The 25718-nt window shown below is 39.4% G+C and overlaps 1 protein-coding gene across 2 annotated transcripts in view; it reads right to left on the bottom strand.

Annotated features, from left to right (window-relative positions):
* LOC145988259 (targeting protein for Xklp2-A-like) overlaps positions 1-25718 on the bottom strand; it is a 104299-nt gene that overhangs the window by 62857 nt on the left and 15724 nt on the right. Inside the window, exon 2 of one of the 2 annotated variants that reach the window (XM_083123126.1) lies at positions 9-246. In XM_083123126.1, coding sequence (XP_082979252.1) covers positions 9-90 — 82 coding nt within the window. In that variant the 5' untranslated portion in view covers positions 91-246. The remainder of the gene's footprint in view (positions 1-8; positions 247-25718) is intronic. The other variant, XM_083123125.1, reaches the window with a different exon arrangement.

The raw sequence follows: 25718 nt of genomic DNA, 5'->3' as shown, positions 1-25718 counted from the left end.
CAACTTACCAAAAAAGTCGCTGGTATCAGAAGAGGTTCCTGCACACATCAAATCCACATAGGATGGAGCTTTACATTCAAATGCCCACATCTTGTTGAATTCGCCCACGAACTATAGTAGTTCACTGTCTTGAGTTCACCGCATCGACTCCACGAGCCGTCTACCTGCCCTGGGTGCTTCAACAGCAGTGTTGCCAGTTGCAATTACCTTAAAATACCTAAAGCGGATCTAAAATGGAACTACATGCTAGAATGAGAATATTGGAATATTAAACACAGTTACACAAACTCATAAATGTTATACACATATACGTACATACATTATAATACAGCATTGAAATTTAAGAAAAAGCTTTGAAATTTAAATCCGAATATTTCACCATGCATAAAGATAAAGACTCGACAATCTGCTATGTACTAGAGCAGTGCCTGGCTTCAATTATATTGGGCTGCGAGAGGTTTAGAAAACTTTAATTTTAGAGTGCGCAGCATTTTCATTAACAAATATTTTATGGCTCCGGCGCCCACCCAACGTCGTATAATGTGGGTACCTGGAGGAAACTCTTGGGAGTAAAGGCGGCCAGGGGCGTGGTGCTGAAAACATCCAGTATTCTGAAGCACTTTGTAATACTCCCATAAAACTTGTGAAAAATCATTCGGAACCGTTACCTGGGAATATTTTGAGGATAATGGAATTTTTCTGTGTTCAATATGCAACATGCCAATAAAAATCAGTACTTACCAAATTTATTTAATGATGTTGGCATGAGATAGACTGCCAATTTAAACCAAATGTTATATTTGTCACCAAACCTACACGTAATCGAAATGTTATTCTATATGATTACACCATAATATATTTATTAGCTACGTAATATTTAATTTCAAGGGTCCATATTAATAAACGTATAAAGTTTTTCAAATGTTGGATCGATACATTGATTTAAAAGAAAATAATTTACAGAGCTATCTTCTGACAAAAATTAAGAACCACTGGCCTAGAGACAGACCCGTACCCAGGATTTTTTTGAGGGAGGGGCCAGGTATGTAGGAGAAATATATTTATGGGGGTTCGAACAAAGTGTATCAGAAATAAAAATAATAATAAAATGAAAATAATAATTATTAATATAATAATATATGTTTAAATTAATGCATTAATATAATTTATAGGTCTATTAAAACAATAAATACTATATTGTTATTATTTCATGAATAGATAGAAAGAAGGTAAAGAATAGGGATATAGCAGTTACGTATTCATTATCAAAATGAAAAATGTGGAACAAAGAGAAGATCTGAAATGCTGTGAGGTTGATTGAATTAGGATATTTTATGTCACGTCTGGTACCCTTGCATCAATTGTTATAAATCTAAAACTACTCAATATTACAGACTGCCAACAAACCCATTCATTTATGCAATGACAAAATCGAAATTTTTACAAATTTGAAAAATCGATGTTATTTTCGTAGCTTATTACAGGTATACATTTAAATATTTCATAGCTCGAGGAGAGGCCATGGCACCTCCCCTTGGTACGGGCCTGCCTAGAGCGATGCTTTGCAACTCTGGTTAAGGACTTCTTGCTACATGTTTTCGGAAATCAACCACCCCTATGATTTATTTCATCGGAGAAAATATCGGATGGTTCTGAACAGGGTGCGAAATTCTGGGGGGATGAGGGGAATTTTCCCCCACCAACAATCTTGGCCTCAAAAATCCCCCCCACCATAAATTTCCGGGGGGAGAGTTTTTTTTTACAACAAACGAAAGATAAGCAATTATTTTTAATTTCAAATATGCTGTACTAAGAATAATATCGAAAAAACACAAATTATTGTAGTTGTGAGTGTTGAATGCTTTCTCTCTCAAGAGATCATTAACATATCTACATCAATACGCACAATAAAAGTAAAACAAGAATGCGAGCCAATAATAACTATGAAATCTAATCGATTTATATTAACATAATGCAAAAACTAAATAAAAACTTGCACATAATAAAAACACTTCAACTAATTCATAAGTTATTAACATCTTTAACCAGTTAGTAAAGGAACATTATAATAAATGATATACATAAAAGTAACTATTTTTTGTGTATTTAATAATAATATATTTTTAATTTAGTAATTTATTTTTACTTTTAATAACATTATAAATATGTATATCGTATAATTTATATGTATGTTTGTGAGGGGGGGGGGTTGTAGATTAAGATCTTTCTCCCCCACCCCACCAGTCTTAAATGATTTCGCACCCTGGTTCTGAATGAGTAAAGATGGTGGGTGGATCCCATGTACGTGGACTACCCCAATTGGAAACTACGCCTAAAAGATCACAGCAAGATGGTTGTCCTTAACCACAAAAATAAATAAATAAATATATATATGACTGAGACAAGTTGATAAGAATGATCTTTACGCTAAACGCTGCATTTGCAGTTTGGAGTATTTCGTGATTTCTCCTACCTAAATAGCATTACAAAAGAGCAACCAGATTTGGTTCTTAAGAGCCTGGGTGGCAACAGTGCTATGTGCGTCGTGCACAGCCTTCTCACTGACATCGCCAGTGCTCAGCGCCAAATGCAAACCCAGATTATAGTGTACATCTGCATTTGCAAGCTCTTTCACTTTCTTCCTTTTCTCACTTTCAATGAGCTGGAAAACATACCATCGAAAACTGCTACACAATTGTTAGGTGAAACAATATTTTAGATTGAAACTTGCCGTTGTGTTTTCCCCTTTGCAGGTCTACAATACTCTCATTTCGTTGGCTGTGCACGCTTAGGCCGACGAACTTGTTCAAATACTTGTATGTGCGTGAATATGAGGACGTGCGTCCTTTGCCCATCTTCACACCATATTCCTTTTATTCGCGCGAATCAGCTTTCAAAGGAAAAACGGCCTTACATATCATCCGTTGATTCAAGAAATGGAATGTACAGGGTGGACCAAATGAAAGAGGGTCGAAATTCAGATGCTCGGTAAATTGTCCATCACTATCTTCATTAATCCTTCTCTTGCATCCCGCGTGTTTTTGAGGAATGCATTTTTACGTAGTTTGTGCAGAGGTTGTCAGAAGCTTGTGTGGCGTTTCTGCTGGAGATCTTGAAATATCTAGTTGCATAAAACAGAGGCAGGGGCGGCGTCAGAGGGGTGCGTAGGGGGGCTTGCGCACCCCTTTGTTTTCTTCCGCACCCACTTCAGAATCATTTTTTAAAAAACCTATGTTCAACCGAAAACACTAACTCCTACAGTGTTATTTTATGTCATGCAGTCACACTGAGCACCTAATGTGAGACCGCTGTTCTTGCCTCTCCCTGGAAAAAAACCTGCGGTCGACAATGTGTTTCACTGGCCTCCCTTCAATAAGCTGTTTCTTTCAAATTTCCAAACATGTCATTGTTGTGCTAAAATCAATCAAAAATTAAGCAAGTTAGTATTCTTCAGTTTCCATGACACATTATGATAGATACCTACTTAAATTTCTTACCGCACCCCTTCAGAACCCCTAGATAATTAATCCTGGCGCCGCCACTGAACAGAGAATAAGTATGGTGATGGTCGATTTGCTTAGTAATACTTATGCATCCCACTGTACCTCATACAAAAATCCTATCAATAGTTGTCAACAACAGTACATTTCCCTTTCGAGGGAGAGTTGACACTTGGACTAGGCAACACTGTACGATGAACGTTGCCACATCGTGTACGAGAATCAAGTTGACCCTTGCTTATATTGCCTTTCCCATATGTGGCAACACCGCACTTCCACTAAGCCGCCCCATTTCATGGTTCCTCATATACTTGTCCATCAAGTTGGAAGCCAAGTGATGCCAACTTAGAACTTCAGCCAAGGAGCAGCGTTCTCTCCATGAAGAGCAAGAAAAATGACACAAAAACGAGTAAGAAGCCAAGACGAACATGTTTTCAGCGTAAATCCTCTGCTACAACGGTAAAAATAATAATTACATTTTTTTCCCGCCGAGCTTAAATGGCGCATGGAGAATTCCTAGGCCATTAAAAAAAGCGCCGAGCATTTGATTTCTTTTCCGAGCGTGTTGACTTGCACTAATTTCGTTGTTAATGTTTCATCTCCTGAAATTCGGCTCCTCTCTCGCCCCGAAAGACACGTTAAAAACTCATTACGTCAGGACATTTCTAAAGAATTTGTCGTGAACAAATGACTGTCGTAAGCCTAATGATGTGCCCGCTCGAGTCTCCCTCGTTCCCCATGGCAATAATACAACAAACAATATCGGCATCAACGCCCACGGACGTCTACTTTTGGTGGACTAATTTTTCATACCCTGCCAGCTCCTTGAAGCCATGAATATTCAAAAATCTGCGCCCGGCATTAACACTCTTGCTACGCCTTCCTCCGCGATCTGTATCAGCGCACAGCACCGGAAGCAAAGGAAAAGCAGTACACGTCATAGATCCGGTCACGTGATCCCCTCGTCGATTCGTCGCCGCGTACAGTGATGCCAGTTTCTCCCCCCATCTTCCTTCCTTTCTGACAAACGACCTTACGCTAAGGAAGGGCTGTCCCTAACTAAGATCTTCCGTTAAGGGGTAGGGCTGTCCAAATTGCGAAAATTTATTGCACAAAAAGAAACCATTTTGTTACTTTTGATGCTCGGAGAGAGACAGAAGGGGAAAGTGGGAGGGAGGGAGACAATTTCTTTGTGTTAAGATACTTCTTAAGCAAAACTTTACGTGTGAAAATTTCTGTGAATTAGCCTGTTATGCCTGTTCATCTTATTCTGCCTTTTCAACATTCTTCTCATTTTTATTGTTCTAGTTTCATCTCCCCCCTTCTCTCCATTTTCAGCATTTCATTCTCCTGCCTCGTGCGTGACATACACTCTGGACTACATCAAGTTCGTCGCCATTCTTGAGGGTTGGGGGTGAAGGTGGGCTCTAGCCCGCCATAAAAACAATCTTAATGATAGCCCCCTCGAACCCACCCAAAGTCCGCATGATGTAAAATTCAGAATCATTTAATGCAGAGCCAATGATCATGCATACGCATACATATAACGGGAAGTTATATAAGTCTTTTACCGCGAGAGCGTCGGCCGCTTGGCAGCCGCGTCATGCAACAGGTCCCGGCAAATTGCGTTACAGGAAGTCCGTAACAGAAACAGCTTGTTTTGTAATGTTTCCACTTTTCATAATTACAGTTACAATTAAAATTTAAATAAGCACGTACCTTGTTGCTGGAAAAGGTGTCCTTCCAAATACAAATATTTCTGGCACCTTATTTCTGATATCTAATCTTAGATTTGACATCGCTACTTTATCCTCAGTTGACAGAAAGGGAAGACAGCATCCCGGCGCATAAAGCAAACCGAAAGCGTAGCATGATATTTAAAAGTAATAATATTGATGATCACTAGCCCCCTTGTGATACAAGAGATGTTGAAAATGACCTCCTTCAACAGCAATACAACACGTTTCTTAGGTTCAAGAGATCCTGTCTCTTGTAATGGCCTGACCACTTTTCTGCAAGAGTTGGTTTTCACAACTTATGAATGAATAACAATTAATACACAATAAAGCAATAGCACTGAATAGCACACGAACTCAATAACACAGTAGAAAACAACACGCGTACTGATAAATGCAAACAGAAGTGAACATGAGCGTGCAATCACTACGTCAGGTAGCCGACAGTGTTGCCAATCATTTTTCGGCAATGTCCCTACAGACGTAGTCAAAATGTCCCTACAACTGACCAAATGTCCCTACGACAAGTGAAGTGACTAAAAAAACACCACCTCATGAGCATGCAAAACAGACGATAAAATATACACATTTACTTACCAATCTTTCTGTCGGTGCTTCCACAATTAATGAAGGAAGCAAATTTACAATACAGGTCCCCTCCACGATTTTTGTAATATTTCGCATACTCACTATTTGAGGCATCCTAATCACGAATTTGAAGTTAAGATTTGGGGGTCACGTGCAGAAATTGCAAAATAAGCTAAATTGAGTGGTCCGCGATCGGCACGATTGCTCATTATTTGGGGGAAGATTTTGTGTTTCCAATACTTAGAAAACGAAATATACATTCCTGATATTACTATGACCCCAAATTTTAACTAAACTGCTCGCTATTAAAAATGCAACACCCAGAAGGGGTAATCGGAATCGGACGAAATGTGCACAGTGTGTAGAGGAGAGGTGCAGAAGAGCAGTGAAAGTGCATGGTCGTAAGTGTAGTGTGTTAAAATCGGTCAGCAATGCCACGTCGTCGAATACGGCAGCGATTCCAGCAGGTTTCCCAATTCGATCGCGGCCGAATTGTTGCATACCGTGAATGCGGATTATCCTACCGTGATATCGGTGCGCGTGTAGGACGGAATGCATCCACAGTGATCCGTGTATGGAACCAGTGGGTCCAGGAAGGCACTGTAGAGCGACGTAGAGGTTCACAACGTCCGCGTCGGACGCCGGAACGAGATGACAGACGTCTGATACGCATGGCCCTTACAGACAGAACGGCCACGTCAACGAGGATTGCGCATGAAGTACGGTATGTTTTACAACGTCCGTGCTTAAACGTTTGGCGAACCGGGGATTTTTTCCCCGGCGCCCACTGTTGCGGATTCCTCTGACGCTAGGGCATAGGCGTTTGCGTCTGAGATGGTGCCAAGACCGTCGTGCATGGATGGCGGAGTGGAATGCTGTAGTGTTCTCTGATGAATCCCGCTTCTGTATACAACATCATGATGGACGTACACGCGTGTGGCGGCACCGTGGCACTAGGCTTCATGACGCCTGCATCATGCATCATCACACAGGGCCTTCATTGGGTATCATGGTATGGGGTGCCATCGCCATAGGTGTTCGTTCGCGTCTCGTACGCATTCAAGGGACATTGAACAGCCAACGGTACATCACACAGGTTCTCACCCCTGTTGCTCTCCCATTAATCCATGCACTGCATAATGCCACTTTTCAACAGGATACCGAGCGCCCCCATGTTGCAAGGAATGTCCTCGCATTTATGGAAGCTAACCACGTGCCCTGCTTCCTTGGCCAGCACGTTCGCCGGATATGTTGCCAATTGAACATGTCTGGTCCATGGTGGGTCGCCGGCTGGCCCAACTCAGGTTTCCGGCACGTAATGTTCAAGACCTCTGGCACCGTGTGGAAGCCGCTTGGGACGCCATACCGCAAGCAGACATCGATAGACTCATTCTGTCCATGCCTTGCCGTGTTACAGCAGTTATTGCCGCCCGTGGAGGCTGTACACGCTACTAGCTCCTTGGGGTTATGCAACCATGTTCTACGTGTCACATGTCACACCACCGAGCTCTAACTGTAATCATTTTCTTATCTTATTATGAACTACATATTTGCCAAGTTTCGTGTTTCTATCTCATTTCCTTTTGGGTGTTGCAATTTTAATGGCGAGCAGTGTATGTTTGCCTATCCTAACCTAACCTTACCGTGAATGGTTCGTGGGGCTATCCGTCAATGGTTTGTGGGGCTACCCGTGCATGGTTTTTCGACCCCAAATTTTAACTATGTTTTCCTTGCCTAACTTAACCTTACCGAGAATGGTCAGTGGGTCTATCCGTGAATGGTTTTGCGCTAATTGTGATTACGAACCGATTAAAAATATTATTTTCGTATCACTTTAACGGCAAACGTTAATCATCGAAGACGGCATTTTCGTATCCTGCAATTTTACGATCGATGCACTGTTGCCAAAATTACCTGTAATCAAATCAGTCCACATTCCACATGTTCTTCTACATCGTGATTGTCACTGTCACACGTAAGCACCTTATTTGGGAAAAATACCGAACCTCCTGCACACTCCACCTAACAATCTGTACAACATTAACAACTTTTTTACTGTTCTCTTCCGCCTTCTTACACGATCCATGCTCTCAAAGTATGAAATCAACCGTGTGGCAACGATGTAGACAGCGTAACTAATTGCGAACGTCAATTGTTCATATCAACAAATATGGCTACCATACTTGTATACGGAGAATAATTGCGAGAATTGAAAAGCTTATTTTACAACTTCTACACGTTAATGAACAATTTTTTCACCTCACCCCAACATGTTAACCTGACATAAATCATCACGACTAATTATTTCGTGAGTATAAGACGTAGCATAGAAATTACAGAAGGGTCCGGTATTGTAAATTCTTGCCTTAATGAATAACGTTGAGTCGTTTACTGTTGATTATGTTATTTGAAGTCATACATGCTGCTGCTGTGAAGAGATAGATGTTGGTTGGTGATGCTGTATTTCCTGCAGTCTTGAACAATCTGGTCCCATTTTATTTCTCTTTTTTGTTTTTGTATCACTTAACATTGAAAATATTCTTTCCTTTCCGCGTTAGAATGTGGCAATGTTAGCACTATTTTCGCGAGAGTGGAAATGTTTTTAAAAAAGAATTTGCCTTGAAAGTTCTTGGTAACCGATAACATGTTCCAAAATTCTGATGGAGATTTGTTAGTTAGTTTTTTTCCTCCTCCTCGCTAAAGTATCCAGATAAACTAATCCATTCATTCCAAACCTTGCGCGAAGAAAGTGCAACTGACTGGCGATTAAGCTTTGCACCTTTGCACAATAAAATGTTATTTTCCAAGGTTGAAAAAAGTCCCTACGTTTTCCCACATTTGGCAAAATATGTAACTACGTCCCTACGCGGGCGAAATATAGTGAAAAGTCCCTATGCGTAGGGACATGTCCCTACGGTTGGCATCACTGTCGACAGTGTCGCATTCGTGCAGTATGAAGTGCCCTCTCGCGGCTGACAACTCCCCCGATAAACTGCCGGCGCTCTCGCGACAACTGTATAAAGTAGCGATGTCTAATCTAAGATTAGATGTCAGTAGTGTTGCCCACGAGACGAGACTTTGGCCTGTCTCGTCTCGTGAAAATGCTGTCTCGTCTCGAAAATATTCGTTTGTCTCGGGACACATGATCAATCTCGTCTCGTCTCGAATTTTTAAAAGCCTGTCCCGTCTCGTCCCGTGGGCAACACTAGATGTCAGAAATAAGGTGCCAGAAATATTTGTATTTGGGAGGACACCTTTTCCAGCATCCTTGCGACAAGGTACGTAGTTATTTCAATTGTAATTGTAACTGTAATTGTGAAAAGTGGAAACATTACAAAACAAGCTGTTTCTGTTACGGAATTCCTGTAACGCAATTTGCCGGACCTGTTGCATGACGGGGACGCCGAGCGGCCGACGCTCTCGCGGTAAAAGACAAATAACCTCCCTACTTGCACGTACGTATGCAGAGGAAGAAAGAGTGAGAAAGGAAAAACAAAGAAGAAAGGAACACAAGGAAGAAAGTAGATAGAAGACGTAGAAAACAGACAAAAAGAGAATTAGATCACAGAGGAAGAATGGAACATAAGGTAGAAGAAAGAAAAGATAAAGAAACAGGGGAAGAAGAAAAGAATAGATGACCAAAGGTACGTAGAAATATAGAAAGAGAAGATAGGAAGAAAGAGAAACAAGGTAATAAATAAATAAATAAATATATAGCAAAAGAGGAAGAACGAGAGGAAGGGATTTTAGAAAACATGACAAGCTCTCTGCCATGACTGTCGAAGGAATCAACACCCAACTGAAAATAGTTCGTTCATTTTTTTAGCCCAACTGTTGATTGTTCTTGTTTCCTCATTCTCTGTGCATGTCCTTTCTTCTTTTTTTCTCCCACACGAGCTCTTTCATTGTTTCCATTTCTTATCTTGGCCTTTTCTTCGATGCATCTCAAGAATCGTAATTCTTGTCTGTATCCATGGGCGTAGAGGGGCCTAAGCCCCCCCACCCCCCACAGAGCCTGACATTAGCCCCAAACGCATGCTGCATGTGCACAAAATAATTAAGGAAACAGAAAGTGCACAAAAAATTAGAAAATTCATGAAATTTTCCTGTGTTGCTCTTGTGGTGCGACAGTCACACTTTATAATACACTAGTGTCCAAAATTAAAGCAACAAACAGAAATCCTTTCCTCGTGTTTTTTTTTTTTTTTTTTTTGATAAATTTGCCAACTTTAACCTGTTGCTATCGTGATTTTTTTGTTGATAAATCCTGGCAGGGGTGCCCACAGGGGGGGGGGGGGTTATGGCGCAGGTTGCGCCATCCAGATTTTTTTTGTGGGGGATTTTTTCCCTTCAAATAATATAAAATTCAATATTTATATATTTTCCAAAATATATGTAAAAATTTTACACCTTAAATATTTAATCCATTAGATAAAGAAATGAAAGTATTTAGGGCGTTATCGAAGGTGGATAGGGTATCGAACTCCTCTATATTAGGCATTCATTGACACGTGGGTCCTGAGGGGGATTCTGAATTAAACTTTGAGGGGGGCAGTATTTAATTCTAGGTCTTAGATTATGGCGGGTACTTTAGTTAGAGGGGGATTGAGCATGAAATTGAAGGGGGTATCCAATTCTTGCGTATTACTATTGTCTTAGACTGTTGTGGAAATTCTGGAGTGGAGTGAGAATTAATTTTTTGGAGGAGCCAATATCTACTCTTCAATATTAATAGTAAGTCTAAAATTGGCATGGAAATTTTGGTGGTAGGATTGATTATGAAATTTAAAGGGGGAGATAGAAAGCTCTTGATAAAGTGTTAAATCTTAGATTGTCAAGGGATTTCTGTAGTGGAGAGAGAGTTCGAACATTACATTTTGGAGACTGTATTTTTAAGGTATCCACACGTTTTCGACCCCGAATGTGCCAAAGGAAAAGACTAAAGATCTCGGGATTTTAAGAAAGTATTGAATTGAATTAATATTCTTCAAAGCCTGCAAAGAAATGAATGTAAAAATTTTCTTGCTCGCTTCGCTCGTAATAATTTGTTGCTACAATGTGTCCTTGGCGCTTTAATGAGATGAATATGAAGTTTTTATACTAAAGCTGCATTACAAGACAAGCGATATTCTCGATTGATTGATTTGGTGTTTTAAGTCCACTTTATGCACTCTAAGGCTAATCGAGACTGAACCTACAATTTAAAGTGGGATCCACGCGATATTCTCGATTATGATGAAACATTTTAAGGGTGGTCTTGAGTGATGGCATCCCTGTTTAGGGAGGAGGGGCATATCAATTATAATGTTCAGTAAAGCTAAGAAAAAAAGTTACTTTCGGTAGACACGCTGTCGTAATTAAATATTTTGTGGGGATTACGAACTGGTTTAAGGGCGCGAATGATTTGATTTGGGGGAAACGCATGACATGATTTTTGGGAGGATGCGCCATTGGCTTTGGGGGGGATGGGCACCCCTGAATCCTGGCACATTAAGGTTAGTTTATTTTCTATCTTAAAACAGTTGTCTATGACATCATAAACATTACTATCACCTGATCGTATTATGTGGTCAAATGGACACACGGGAAATAATTTCGGTTTGTTGCTTTAATTTTGGACATTAGTATATAGAAGTTCAAGTTGTGTTTTGATACAGGCAGTATACAACAGAAGGTAGATGCAGGGTGCGATTTATTCTACACAAAAGTTGAAGTTGTGCATTTCATGGACCATATATGTACGGACAAGATTTCAAAGAAAATATATCACAGTTATCTCTCTTGATATTCCACCTTGGGGCGCATAGTAAACAATAATGTTGTTGATTTCAATAGCGGATTGGCATGCAGTAACATAAATGGAGTCTTTCAACAATGACTTCCCTACAATTGAGTTTTTTCAGAACACGAAAAAAATCTCTCATTGTGGACATGACCTTGCAATCAAGGGGTCTCTGGTTCGAAACGTAGTGAAGGCACATTGCACAGTGGTTCGGATCCAATTTTAAATTGTAGGTCCAGTCCCAATTAGCTTACAGGTGCATAAAGTGGACTTAAAAATAACAATTCATTGTAGAGACTTGAATAGAATAACAGTTTTGAAGGGGAAAAGGCGTCCGAACAAAAAAGTGAAGTTAGTTCCGGTGGATCTACATTGCGTAAGGGCCATTTAAATTAAAAATGTACATCTGAATGTCGTGTGAATCTAGATGTGTCGGGATCGTGTAGAAGCGATTCAATCGTGCCCAATTACTTTATTAATTAATTGATTGATTGATTGATTGATTTGTTGCTTTAAGTCCACTTTATGCACAGTAAGGCTAATCTGGAATGGACCTATAGTTTATAGTGGGATCCGAACCACTTGTGCCTCCACCGGGTATCGAACCCGGGACAATTACTTTATTAAATAATCATTACAGTTCTTTAGTGGAATCGCTCCTTTCCAAGTCTTCTGTGTACGTTGCGCTACGTCACGAATATGTATGCAGTTGCGCGGGACTTATTTGAATTTTCCATTGTGCAAGGGCGGTGTAGTTGATACCATAGGCGCCGACTCCATGGGGCTTGGGGAGAGGGGGAGGGCTCGAGCACCCCCAATGTTAACGATGTGGGGGCAGAGCCCCTAAAATAATTTTGATGAAAAGGATCTAATGTATTATTTTCCTTCTCTTGTAAAGTTTACTCTGAATTGTGCCACATGAACTTAACTTTAAATACACATTTGAAATGTTGAAGACCGTCAACTTCGGGAGGGCTGAGACCGCTAAACCATCAACTTTGGGGGCTATGACCAGATACAGCAAAACACATGACTTATTACTATATACTAAGTATATAATTATGAGTATTGTTAACATTTTTATTAAAAAGAGTTTCAAAATAAGATGTGCATGAACTAGGAGAGTGGATAGGACGTTCGGACTACAAATTGCTCTCACATGACATTCAGAACGAGATCATTGGTATATTAGGGAGATCTGTTTTGCGCTCCGTGGTAGCAGATATTAAAAGTCGGGAATATTTTGCTATTATGGTTAACGAAACTTGTGACATATCCATCCGTGAAGAATTGACATTTTGCATTCGAACTGTAAATAAAAATTTTAACATTTTTGAGGAATTCATGGGCTTTTACGAGATTCCGAACACTGAGGCTAGTGTTGCTCACGGGACGGGACATGTCCCGTCTCGAAAACGAGACGAGACACGAGACGGGACAAGCCTTTTGAAATTCGAGACGGGACGAGACGGAATGCCTTTCTCGTCTCGTTTTCGAGACGAGACACTTTTGAAAAGTCTCGTCTCGTCTCGAATGTCTCGAAAAAAATAAAAGCAAAATATTTAATCAGTTGCAAATACTTGTTTGCTTGGAAAAGGGTATTTCAATTAGAAACGTTGATAAGCGCGTGTTAAGTCAAAAGAAGACTATTCTAGAGAGAGGAATGAATGAATGAACACCTAAACTTATTTTCAATACTCTTTCGAAACACAGCGTTACTACCCATTTTTTTTAAAATTTATTCCAGATTAATAATTTTATGTTACAATGGCACTCCAGATACTAAAACAATTCTAAATAACATCAAGTAAAAGGGCAGGTAGAGAAGGTGGAAGGAGGGGCCAGAACATCGTGGAGTATCTAAGTCCCGAGATTTATCTTGTAAACATAGTCTCAGCTCTATAGGTTGGAAAGATAAACGGACCGACGGATAGGGTTTATTATTATTATTTAATTTTTACATCAAAGGGTGTACAGAAGTGAATGTTATTAGGAAGTAGGAAAAACATTGTGGGAAACATGGCAGTACAAATTGATAAGGAGTTGTTGGGAAAGTTATTAAGGCGTCCAAGATATTAGCAAGACTAAGAGAAAGAGATAATTAGGGACAAATAATCTTGCATTATTCCACTCCGAACAGCTGAGAGCTAAAGAGGAGGAGAAAATACGGGTATTATGGAAAGAAGTAATTTGGTGATTTTAGTGTTTACAGGGAACCATGACAAGATTTTACCACGTGATTATTTGCACGGGTTGCAAAATTTTTAGAATGTTATGGAAATTTCGGAAATGTCTTTGTTGAGAAAATTCTTGTTGTTTCCCTCAGGCATTCTACAGGTGGTTGGATTCGATTTTTTTACGTCCGTTTGAAGATTATTTCCAATGCTTTCTTTTATTTATTTATTTCTTATTTAAGGAAAATACTATTCCTTGGATTGTAATAACGAAATACTGAGCCTGATATAGAATAGATTTCGAATGAAGGAAGTGCACTAAGTTCTGTATAATCGTCGTAGAAGGAAACGTTGTTCTATGGGGACTCCCCGATGGTACAGTGGTAGCGTCGTCACCTTGTAATCAAGGGGTGCCGGGTTCGATACCCGGTGAAGGAACATAGTGATTTGGATCCCACTTTAAAGTGTGGGTCCAGTCCCGATTAGCCTTTCTGTAAATCAGATGAAGGAATGTTGTAGCTGTTCTTTTTATTCTGTGAATTTAGCCTTCAAGTTTATGAGCAAAATACATGTAGTATCTACTGTCTACATTTTCAATCGTTACTAAACAAATTTCACAAAGTAGTTTTATCAAACTTCAGAGGGAAGCTGACACCAATGTCAGGGTGGCGGGAGTCTGTTTACGGCCAGGGTGTATTCCGAGACTATTTTTCGCCGTTCCTCACTGACAGAGGTTTCGCTTTGAACAATGGACACCGTTGCTTCAGGGGGTAAACACCAAACATAGGGGCGAGGTTGACCTGCAGTAGCGGGTAAGTGCCATAAATCCAGGCCTAAAGTAGGAATGAAGGTTGATGCAAGGGAGGGGCAATAACAATTCTGTAATTTGCTTTGCTTGCTGACAGGAAGTTTTGCAGGAAAAGCTGAAAAGGGAAACGGCAGACTTTGAATGAAAGAGGGACAGTGAACACAAGTGCTTTGTATTATTCGCCGACACACAATCTTCCATTTCGAAGGTGAGGCTATCAGCAGCGAAGTTATTAGAGGGTTGGAAGCAGTGACGACGCCAGAGGAGGCAGGGGGACGCCCCATGTCAGACACTTCGCAACCCCCCCCCCCCCCGGGCCCTCGAACTGAAGTTAATTAAATATCGAATAATAAGAGAGTTCATTTATAAGAGTATGACGATTTTCACCTTTTCAAAGTGGTGTAATCTGCATGATATCACTTTCCTGCTTATAATACCAACTTGATTAACAAATATTAATTTGTTTAGTATATATATAGAGCTATGTGTATGTGACTTTCGTTCAAGATTCGAGCGCCGACCTGGGCATAGGTGATTTCTCATTCATTTACGTCCTGTAATAGCCGAGATTAACCTAAGTTTTAACCAGTCTTAAGAACTGGGAAAAAGTGTTGAATGTGGATGGTTTTAAAACATCACGAATATTTTCAGGACCACAAGACATCATCTGTAGTATGGGCAAATTATTCTAATCGTGGTCGTTAGTGACAACGCTAATTATTAAAAGACATTCAAAGTTGATTCAAGATTTGGTTGGTAGGTTGATTTGATGTTTTAAGTCCACTTTATGCACAGAAAAGCCAATCGGGATTGGACTTATAGTTTAAAGTGCCTCCACTGGGTATCGAACCTAGGACCAAAGGTGATCGAAGAAAACCCGACACTACATGTCAGTTGTTGTGGATTCATCGCGGTTTCTTACTATTCAGGGACTTGAATTTCGAGATTATGAGTCTGAGGAAACCGTAACAAAGGGAATTTCTTCGATACTCTTGAAGTTAATGAGGGGATATTATTTGGAAATGTATTGAACGTGAACCTTAAAATGCAAATTACACTTAAAATTCGATTCAAACAATATCGCGGGCAGGTAAAAGAATGCTTATTAGGATTTGCCACTCTTCAATCATTGGATGCAGGTTCGCTCTTTCTCGTACATATCAAAATCGAAGAACTTCTTCCCACGAACCCCATATGTGCCTGTAATTGTGTAGCACAGACATACGTTGGAGTGGTAGAGTAAGAGTAAGTAATGCCAGGGTAGGAATATTTCTTGAATTATGAGATAACTGTAACCTTTGTCTGATTTTTTTATCCTGTGATAACATTTCCCTGAAAGGTGAAACACAAATTTTGCCCAAAACTCTTCAGCATTATGAAGATGGTTGTCCTTAAAATCTTTGAAAAGGCTTGCTCGAAACAGGATGCTGGATGCAAACTGCCTCATTTGGCTGTTCTTGCCATTGAGAAGAAATGTCAAGTCCTGGACGTACCAAAGGTGGGCAATGTGTTCTCCAAAGCACATAGAGCAGAATTCTCCTACAGGAGAAGTGCCTCACATTGTTTCTAATACTTAAGAAGATTCATTTCTTCCAACGTCACGTTTATTTTGCAAGAAAATTAAACTCTTCGAAGCATTTTTTCGTCATTTATATTATTATCTTATAACAAAAATATTTATATCAGTAGTTTCATCTCAAGAAAGACGATGAATTATAACATTATGAATGTCTTCCAATACTGAAATAGGCCACTAGAGACAACGCAACTTATCAATAAAAAAGAATTAATGTCTTTATTAAAACGAATCATGTGGAGATAAACTCGTAATCAAGAAGTAAATTTAGGCAGTAAACGTCCACTCTAAATAAAAGACAAACACAAAACACCATACATGAATATAATAATAATAATAATAATTATTATTATTATAATTATAAGTATTATTATATATGTATATATATGTGTAGTGTTTTGGGCGTTTTAATGTGACTGCCCCCTTACAATATTTTGTTGCCAGCCTTCCCCCCCCCCCCCAGTCACATTTCCCTGGCGCCGTCACTGGTTGGAAGTAAATTTATTAGGACGAGGAAAGTAACATTAGCTGTTGACAGTGTTGCACCAATGGACGTGATGTGTGCTACTGTTTGTATAAATTATAGGAAATTGAAGCAAAAAATTATAATTGTTGAGACTTGAGAGTTGTTTCCTTCATTTGATCGTAGGAAGAGGTTTTCTGAGACAGAGTGGGATTATTTTACACATACATGAGAAAGGGTGGTTGTTTAAAGATAGAGACGTATTTTGCACATTTTTTAAAAGTTCAGATAAAACGAGAATTTAGCCTTACTCTTATGAAAAGAAATAACGCAGTACGGGGAAAGAATAACTCTTCACATTTCTCGCACCTGGTGGGATACAACCCACATGCACAAGGGTATTGCAGGAAGTCTATGAACGAGGATGAAGAGGGATACGTGAAATTTGACTTAGCTGCGGGTGAATTAGTGGGTTCTAATATTCTTAAGGTTGATATTTGGTTTTAAGTCCACTTGATTCACAAATAGGCTAAATCGCGAACCGACCTACAGTTTAAAGTGCGATCCGATCCACTTTGTGCCTCCATTGGGTATCGAACGCGGGGACCCTTGATTACAAGACCTCGACGTTAATACTACGTAATCGGGGAGGCACCCAATTTACACAAATATGTTGATTCCAATAACACGTTATATGTATAATCTGATAATGATGCACTTTTGGTGCATCTAAACATATTTTTTTTTCAACTATAGCATGTCTAAAAGAATCATTGAAGTTGGGATTTTTATAACTTCAGGGGTCACGGATCTGTAAATGTGCAATATAAAATATATGCAGGTTTGCCTTCCATACGTGGTGGTTTTGTCACGTTTCTTCGCTTCGTACAACATACACTTTTGCAGGAACGGCTTCTTGCATCCTCCTGGAGCCTTGCTCTAGCTAAACAAAAATATATTTCTTTAGCATAATCGAGGGTTCCTTTTTTATGCCGAACAAGGATTTTATTGCGATCACACGGCTTTGAATGACAGTATCAATGAAGATGTATGTACACTACTACTTATAATAATGAGAATAAAATATTAATCAGGAATTTTATTTTTCGTCAAGTGGACTTAACATCCTTTTTTGTTATTTAGTAAATATTCAATTCATTACCTTTTTTGACATTAAACTTCTTGCCAGGACAGTTGTTTTTATGCAAATTTAGGCGATCTTAACTACACGTAAGCTAGATATTAGCTAATATTCGTGCTGTTATATTACTATTCTTCTACAATCTTTGTAACATTTAATGTAATAACATGAATTTACATATTCAAGTGAATAGACCTATGAATTATATTAATGTATTAATTTAAACATTTGCTTAATTGTTGTCGTTAATGTTATTATTATCATTTTTTCTGAAACACTTGGCTCAGACACCCTCCCCCGACATATATTGCAGGCATATGCGTGCCTGCCGAAGGATAAATTAGATCAAGCGGTGGTGGTACCGGACTTAGAGGCTAAAGAGAAAACAAAGAAGTATGTGCGTCATAAGCTGAGCATAAGAAACAGCACAATATCACAAATAAACACTTTTTGAAACTTATGTCATAGAAGATGTTTAACAATATTAAAAACAATAAATGCTTTCCATTTGTAATATACTAAGTATTGAAATTTTTAATAGTCTTTTGTGTTCGTACTACACATTTAAAAACTTTTTTGTTGCTCCCGAGCGCCAAGCTTAGAATTTAAAGAAGAAATGTACATTTTCATAGTGCACGGAAGTTCGACATTCAGAAAGAAAGAAGGTCTAGTGGAAAACATTTCAAAACTTCCAAAAGGTATAGCAGTAATGAAAAGAGCACTCTTGTATGGAAGCCAGAAAAACCACAAGGTAGATTTCATAAGATACCTAGCAATCAGTAACCAACAAACTGTATTTTTAATATTAATATCCTCATGATTAACGAACCTTATTTATTCTCACCACGCAATGGGTAAAATATTTGGAGCTTTATCCCACTTTCCGGAAAAATATTTCGTGTTTCTGCTACTTTTGACTTTTGTTGGCATGATATCCCGGATCACTTTTACGAGACGAGACAAAACGAGACGAGACGAGACGGGACGGGACAGAACCCTTCGAGACGGGACACGAGACGGGACGGGACAAACGAATATTTTCGAGACGAGACAGCATTTTCACGAGACGGGACGGGACAGACCAAAGTCTCGTCTCGTCTCGTGGGCAACACTAACTGAGGCCAAAACTTTAAAAAGGGAGGGAGTGAGTCAATCATTAATTTATTTCAGTGATCAGAGGCCCTCCCCCCAATAGGTTTGACAAGTCGGTGCCCATGGTTGATACTTCTGTTCAACTCTTCTACTGACGGATGAATTTTCTGGATCACTTCTAATGATGCTGCTTAGGTATCTTTTGGAGTCTCAGGATAGATTAATTCTTCTGGAGGTAAGAAGAAGCTTATTTGTTGTTTCAAGTAACCCACAGGAATATTACCGTGGAGGTATACGTGCTTATGCTGGTTATATAACAAGAAATCTTAATCATCTTTTGGAGATTGGAAATTATTAGAAAATCATTCTTTGATGTTTTGCTCATACTTTTTTTGTGAAATTAAGTCACAGACATGTCACATGTGAAATTAAGTCAAACATGACTAAATGATCATTCCTTTTGATCAAAGGAACTGGATCTATAGTTTAAAGTGGGAACCGAACCACTTGTGCCTCCACCGGGTATCGAACCCGGAACCCCTTGATTACAAGGCGGCGACGCTACCACTGCGCCATCGGGGAGGCCCTACTAGTCAATGTAATATACTGTACGCGTAGATTACATGTGACACATTACTCACCAAAGTCTAGACGAGTCCTGTTAACTGAAGAATTGTCAACAGGGCCCGACTGCTACGGGTTCCTTTTGCAGGAGTTTTCCTAGTTGACGAGCACGAGGTTATTTCTGCTTGCGGAATAAAAAAAATGCCTCCCTGCCGAACGAAATTAAAGTTAAGTTTGCCAGCGTTCGCTCACGCTTGCTTTGTCCTTTTGTTAACATCAAATTCCTCCAAACGATTCGAACGCAATTTTCTTGCGAGCGACACTAGCGACAATGCGGAGAGAGCGGGAGTTGTTTTAGATCTGTTCATTGTGTGTGTGGTTCTTCTTCTTCCTCCCCCTTGCTTGTTACGCTTGAATCGGGACGTAATAAATCCACACGCAACTGTGAAAGGGCGTTCAATGAGAAGTTCTTCGCGAAAACAGCAGAAAGATGTCGGAATAAATGGGTTGAAGAGGAGCCCCTATTGACTGCCATTACAATGTCGCCTGTCGCGATTCACTAATTCTATATTTGACTCTCGCTACTCCATTATCTTGTGGCAGTCTTCCTTATCATCTTTTGTCTATGGGGACTGACAATCGTGCAAGGGAGAGTCCTGACCTCTTTGACAGAAACTTAGAAGTTCCAGAAGCTTTTGTTCTGCTCGAATGGCTGGTGTGTTTTAGTGTTGAATGGGGCAGAAGTTTTCAAAGCGAGGAGCAATTGTTACAGTGAGAATCTGTTATTGTAATCAACGCAATAAAAGAGTTTGTCATCCGAAGAAGGGTATATGCTTACCTCACAAGGAAAAGCAATTATTTTAGGAACACAAAAGTACTTTTCTCCGATCGCGACGGAATCTTACGTGAGAATAATAAACACAATAGGAGCGAACATGTAAAACTTTTTGCCCTTTCAGACTAAGATTACTACAGTATTTGTCAACTGAACGCTCACAAAAGAAGAAACATTTATTCATACCAATAACCACTTACTTTTCCGATCTCGTAAGACCATGTTTCCATAAAATGGATGAAATCAATTAACTTTACAGAAAGAATGTAATTCGTGTGAGATATATCGATAATTAACATAAAGCAGACATATTACAATTACTTGTCGCCAATGACGGCAATTAGGGGGGCGTGGGAGGGCAGTTGCCTTTCTATAAGAGCCGCCAATTTTTGCAGTAAAAAGAAACAACATTGTTGAGACTTTCCCATGGACTCACTCAATACTTCGAAATCTCAAGCAAACTTCCACATTGGTTTCAATAACAAAAGGCAGATCCCATCTTACTCAAGACCAGCGCGAAGAGACCAACAGCAAAGGTTCCGTTAAAATTAACTGTACATACTTTTTATCAAAGTATTATAGCAATCAAATGATAGCCGACATGCATTGTGCATTCCCATCCTCCCCATTTCTCAACATTGTATCCGATCACATAAACCAGGGGTATTTGACCGTAATTAGTAGAATATATACGTATTGTTGATTGATTGATTGATTTAGTTTAGTTTACTTCGCTTTTCTGCCATTTTTGGCTAATTGCGAAGATTGGGATGAGTGATGATGTGATGAAATTGATAAATCGACACTCACAAACACCTATGCCGTGATTCGAACTCGCGATGTGCTAACCACTCCGCCACGGGGGCCGGAATATACGTATTGTAGCAGAAGGCTAATCAGAGGGTATACGACGTATACTCTCCACTACAGCCCTACACGTAAGCCAGTGCTCTTTTTTTTTTTTCATAGTGACCAACCATGTCGCTTTCTTTTCACCGCCACCATGTTTGCCACTTTCATTATGTCTTCAAGTATTTCTTTCAAATATGCAGTAAGTTTCAATAAAGTTTGATCAATAATACCGTCAACATGAGACCGGAAATTCATCACTTTGAAATTTAGGGTTGTTATAAACTTGATGGCAAAACTCAAATGTCGTGATACTGACTAACGTTTGCAGCAAAGGCAATTTTTAAAATAAAACACAACGAGAATCTATGGATCACATAGAATCATGTTTTGTTGCAGAATTACTATGAGATGTCCGAGCGATTCCTTGCCGGTTAGTCCTCATGGGTCTTAGAGGTGCTTAAAATGTCTTTCCAGGACATCATTTATAATTATTAGTTTTAATAATTGTTAAGCCGCGTTTACACCGAATGTTATCAACTTTTTGTTACCAACACGGTTAACAACAGATGTTGTCAACAAATGTTGGTAACCATAATAATAGTTTGACTTTATTTTTGTTAATAACTTTTAACATTTTGGTTGCATGATCTCAGTTGGCTTCCTGTGGAGGAAGTTGTACTCTCTGTGGTAGCATGTGCCATTTTGGCGCAAAAGAGAAAACCAAGAAGATTCTGGGTGAGACCTTCACTGCGGACAAGAGCTAATTATAGCGAAAGTGACCTGTTGGTTTTTGTCTTTAAATTGTGGATAAGTTTGGTCCCAATGAACAGGCTTCTCGCAGAACAATTCAACTATGTTCAGCACATGATTCTTTGATCTCTCTCAAAAGATTTTCCGTGATAAATAAATTATAAAACAAAATACACATCGCACGAAACGATGCTTTTGAACTCTCTGGCTGGCTGTCACTGGCGTGATGGTGGCGGGAGGGGAAGCGGGGGAAATGTTGCTAACATCGAAAAGGCTCTGATAACATGTCTTTGTAACAAATGTTTCTAACATTCTTTGATCTTTACCGACTTCTTGTGGTTAACAAAATTTCTGTTGACACACGGGAAATCCTGTTGCTAACATGAGATGTTGATAAATTCACAAGCGTTTTTCGAAATGTTACCAACATTTGTTGGTAACATGTGTTAGCAACCCCGGTGTAAACGCGGCTTTATAGTTATTATTTCTAAATAATAATAACCATAAATTTTATATCAGCGGACAGATCTCCCATACAACAGTATCTGTAATAACCTTTAAACAGTATTGTGACAGCACCTTTTTTCACCTTACCACATATCTGCAATATTTCATCTTGGAGGCATAAGTTACCAGAACTCCACATCAACAATAAAGGGGGCGTGGGTGTTGGTGACCCAGAATTCCTTAATAAAGCAACTTTGAAATCAAGGAAAATATGGTAAATATAATGCCATACAAAAAAAGATGGTATTAACTCTTTCTTCCTCCCTTCCTTTCCGAAAATCCTGGGCTTCTGTCCCAGTGGGCTTGCAGCTTAATAGTTGCCGTCTTTCTCATGACCACTGTGACTCATAGGAGAGGGTGTGATTTGTGGTGACTCAAGGTGATTGCAAGTGATTAATCTGTGAATATCTTTCTCTTGAAGGCACGCGCAGCGTTATTGGTTATTTGTCCCAAGTACCTTGGAATGGATTATCATCATGGAAAGTATTTTGTAGTTTTCTTACCTAGGATCGCTTTTCTGCACGTTTGACTGAGTTTAAGTCCCCCTTTATGCATAGAAAGGCTAATCGCGACTGGACCTACAGTTTAAAGTGGGATCCGAACCACTATGTGCCTGAACATTGACGTATCATTGTGTTTATCCTATCGTAGACTTCAGCATTGTTCCTCATCGTCACGACTGACCCAAGATCTAGAAAATAAGGTGACCAGACGTCCCGAATTAGCAGGGACAGTCCCTTATTTTTTAGTCCCGGTTTTTTTCTTTTGGAACGTAAAACGGGACTTTTTGTGAGACCATGACTCATCGGCATAGAATACTGTAGCAATACACTTCTACTATTACTATGACTAGACCTCGAATTCTTAGGTTCTAAAATGTGTGCTTTCAGGTTCCTAAAATAGGCTCTGAAAACCCTAAAATAGGTTCTAAAAATCCTAAAATAGGTTCTAAAAATTTCTATTTAGGCTCTAAAAATTCTGGAGTAGGTTCAGAAAAACTTAAAATAGTTCAAAATTCCTGAAAAATGCTGATTAGGTATAGTCACCGGCAATGAAAATGGTACACCTATGTCCTGAAATACGCACTATCTTGGATAATGTTATGTGTGTTGCCTAACCCTACGGCGATGACAGAACTTACCATTGGAAATTTGCTATTAAAATCCACTCTTCGACGTATAGTTAGGCAACAATATTTTTTCATGTTTCCCACAGTCAAACTCCACAATTTTGTCTGGGGATCATCTTGTATGCTGAAAATAATCTTTCAACAAAAACATAGACAGTGGTGCAAACTTCAATGCTGAAATGTTAGTTTGCAAGACGTGAATACTACAAAGCACCGAAGTGACTCGAAAGTGAGCAAGACCACACAGATCAGACCACTTTGTATTGTACAGGTAACTGTGACACCAGACATTTTGCTTCGTTTAGAGCTTTCAAATATCACCATGAACTTAAAGGGAAATCAACAGAGAGTACGTTTCAAACACGTTCGCCATTGAGTATTTTCGTGACCAAACAAAGCAAATGCCTTTGTGTGACATAAAAATCCTGTAAAACCTTTAAAAATATATAAAAACCTAAAAAAGGGCTTGATTTAGGCGCATAAGCCTAAAATAGGTTCTAACAAGCAAAATAGGTTTTTAGGCACTATAAAACTTCATCAGTTGTTGCGCTTTTTAACGAAACGCTGACATAACTTATTATTTCTTACGTACCTGTGAAGGGAAAATAGGTTAAAAACGTAAAATCCGAGGTCTGACTGAGTAGAAATCATTTTACATGTCAATGTCAGAAAGTGCCACGGTATTTAAATTTTCTTAAAATATTGGGAGTTTCTTTTGTTTTCCCCACTGAACGAGTGTTATCGTGCACGAATGATTTGCGGACAAGTGACAAGAATGCTCTTTCAGTATGAACGTTGAGAGCTACGTTGATTTCAAAGAACTTTCAATGCATGTGTGTAAACGTTCCTTGAAAAGAAGGCTGTACTGAAGAAGATCCATTCATCGACAATATATCTATTAATGACTTCTAATTCTAAAGGACTGCTTGGTTGTACTGCAGTAGGCCTACATATCACAAAATTATGTATGTTATTTACACACAGTGGCGGCGATTGGGTGTCAAAACTGTTGGGGGGGGGGGAAGACCAGTTTACTTTCTCTTGCTGCACTGTATACAAAGTATGGCTCCGGTACCCTTTTCTACACCCTCGATTTTTCGCACATTTCAAATATTCTCGTTACAAAAATTAGTTCTTCATAATAAACGATGTTTCTAAATAGCGTGGAAAGTATTTTTTTAGATCTACGTGCTACGAAACTTACGTTTTTTATGAAATTAAAATTCCTTGCGTAACGTCAAAAAGGTTTTTCATGATGCATTCATGTCACAGGCGCAAGTCTGAAGATTTCGGATCATCGATTTGTGTCACAGGCGCACGTCTGATTTTTTTTCTTTTTCTTCTTATGATTGACTTGTGCAATAGGAACATTTGCGATTGCGATATGTTATTTGTGTGATATATTGGCGGATTGGACATTTCAGACATTGTATTTCATTTATGCGACTTCAGAAATTGGATTTTTTTTTTTTTTGGCAACTGCATGCCGTAAAGAGGAGGGTTGTTTTTTTCTAAATGACTTGTGGGATGGGATAATTTGAGACTTCTAATGTTTATGATGGGAAGGGAGTGGAGGTTGGTATTCTGTGGAAAAGGACAACAAGGACTTTCAACGTAGGAGTTCGACCCACAATTCAATACCTGGCCTTGGTAAAAAGAGGTAAGTTACCTTCTTTGGTTTAATTTTAGCCTTCATTTTTTGTATCTTCATGTGTCAATGCGGAAAACAGTGAGAAATAGTGTTGGGGGCAGGTGACTTCGGCCAATTTCTAACATGCCTTTAAAAGGGACTCTATAGATAAAGGCGGGGCCGCGGTAGCGGTAGGGGGCGGTAAGTCAATTACCCCAGGGGCGGAGCCCGGAATCGGTGGGAAATTTGGACTCAATTTCAAACGACAAAATCGCAACTTTAAACGTCTGTACAGTCGTCAATACTTCTTTCCGCGCTCCATTTTTTTTTATTACAAATAGGATCACATAATCTTCATGACGAAAAAAAAAATATTCAAAATTCGAGGGTGCAGAATAGGGTACCCGACCCCGTCAAATAACCAAAATAGGAATAGCTAGATCTAACAGCAAGCAGCAGCTAGATTAGCAACTCAGTTTTAAAGATAACTGTGTCGGTACACGAAACGCAGTTGACTTTTGCCGCCATTTCGATCTCTCGGTCGTGACACCTACATTATGCGTTTGTGTATGCACGCGCCTTCTGCATGCA

Source organism: Lepisma saccharinum, chromosome 5, assembly GCF_977018435.1.
Source record: "Lepisma saccharinum chromosome 5, izLepSacc3.1, whole genome shotgun sequence".
Lineage (NCBI taxonomy): Eukaryota > Metazoa > Arthropoda > Insecta > Zygentoma > Lepismatidae > Lepisma > Lepisma saccharinum.
This window is presented reverse-complemented; position numbering and strand designations above follow the sequence as displayed.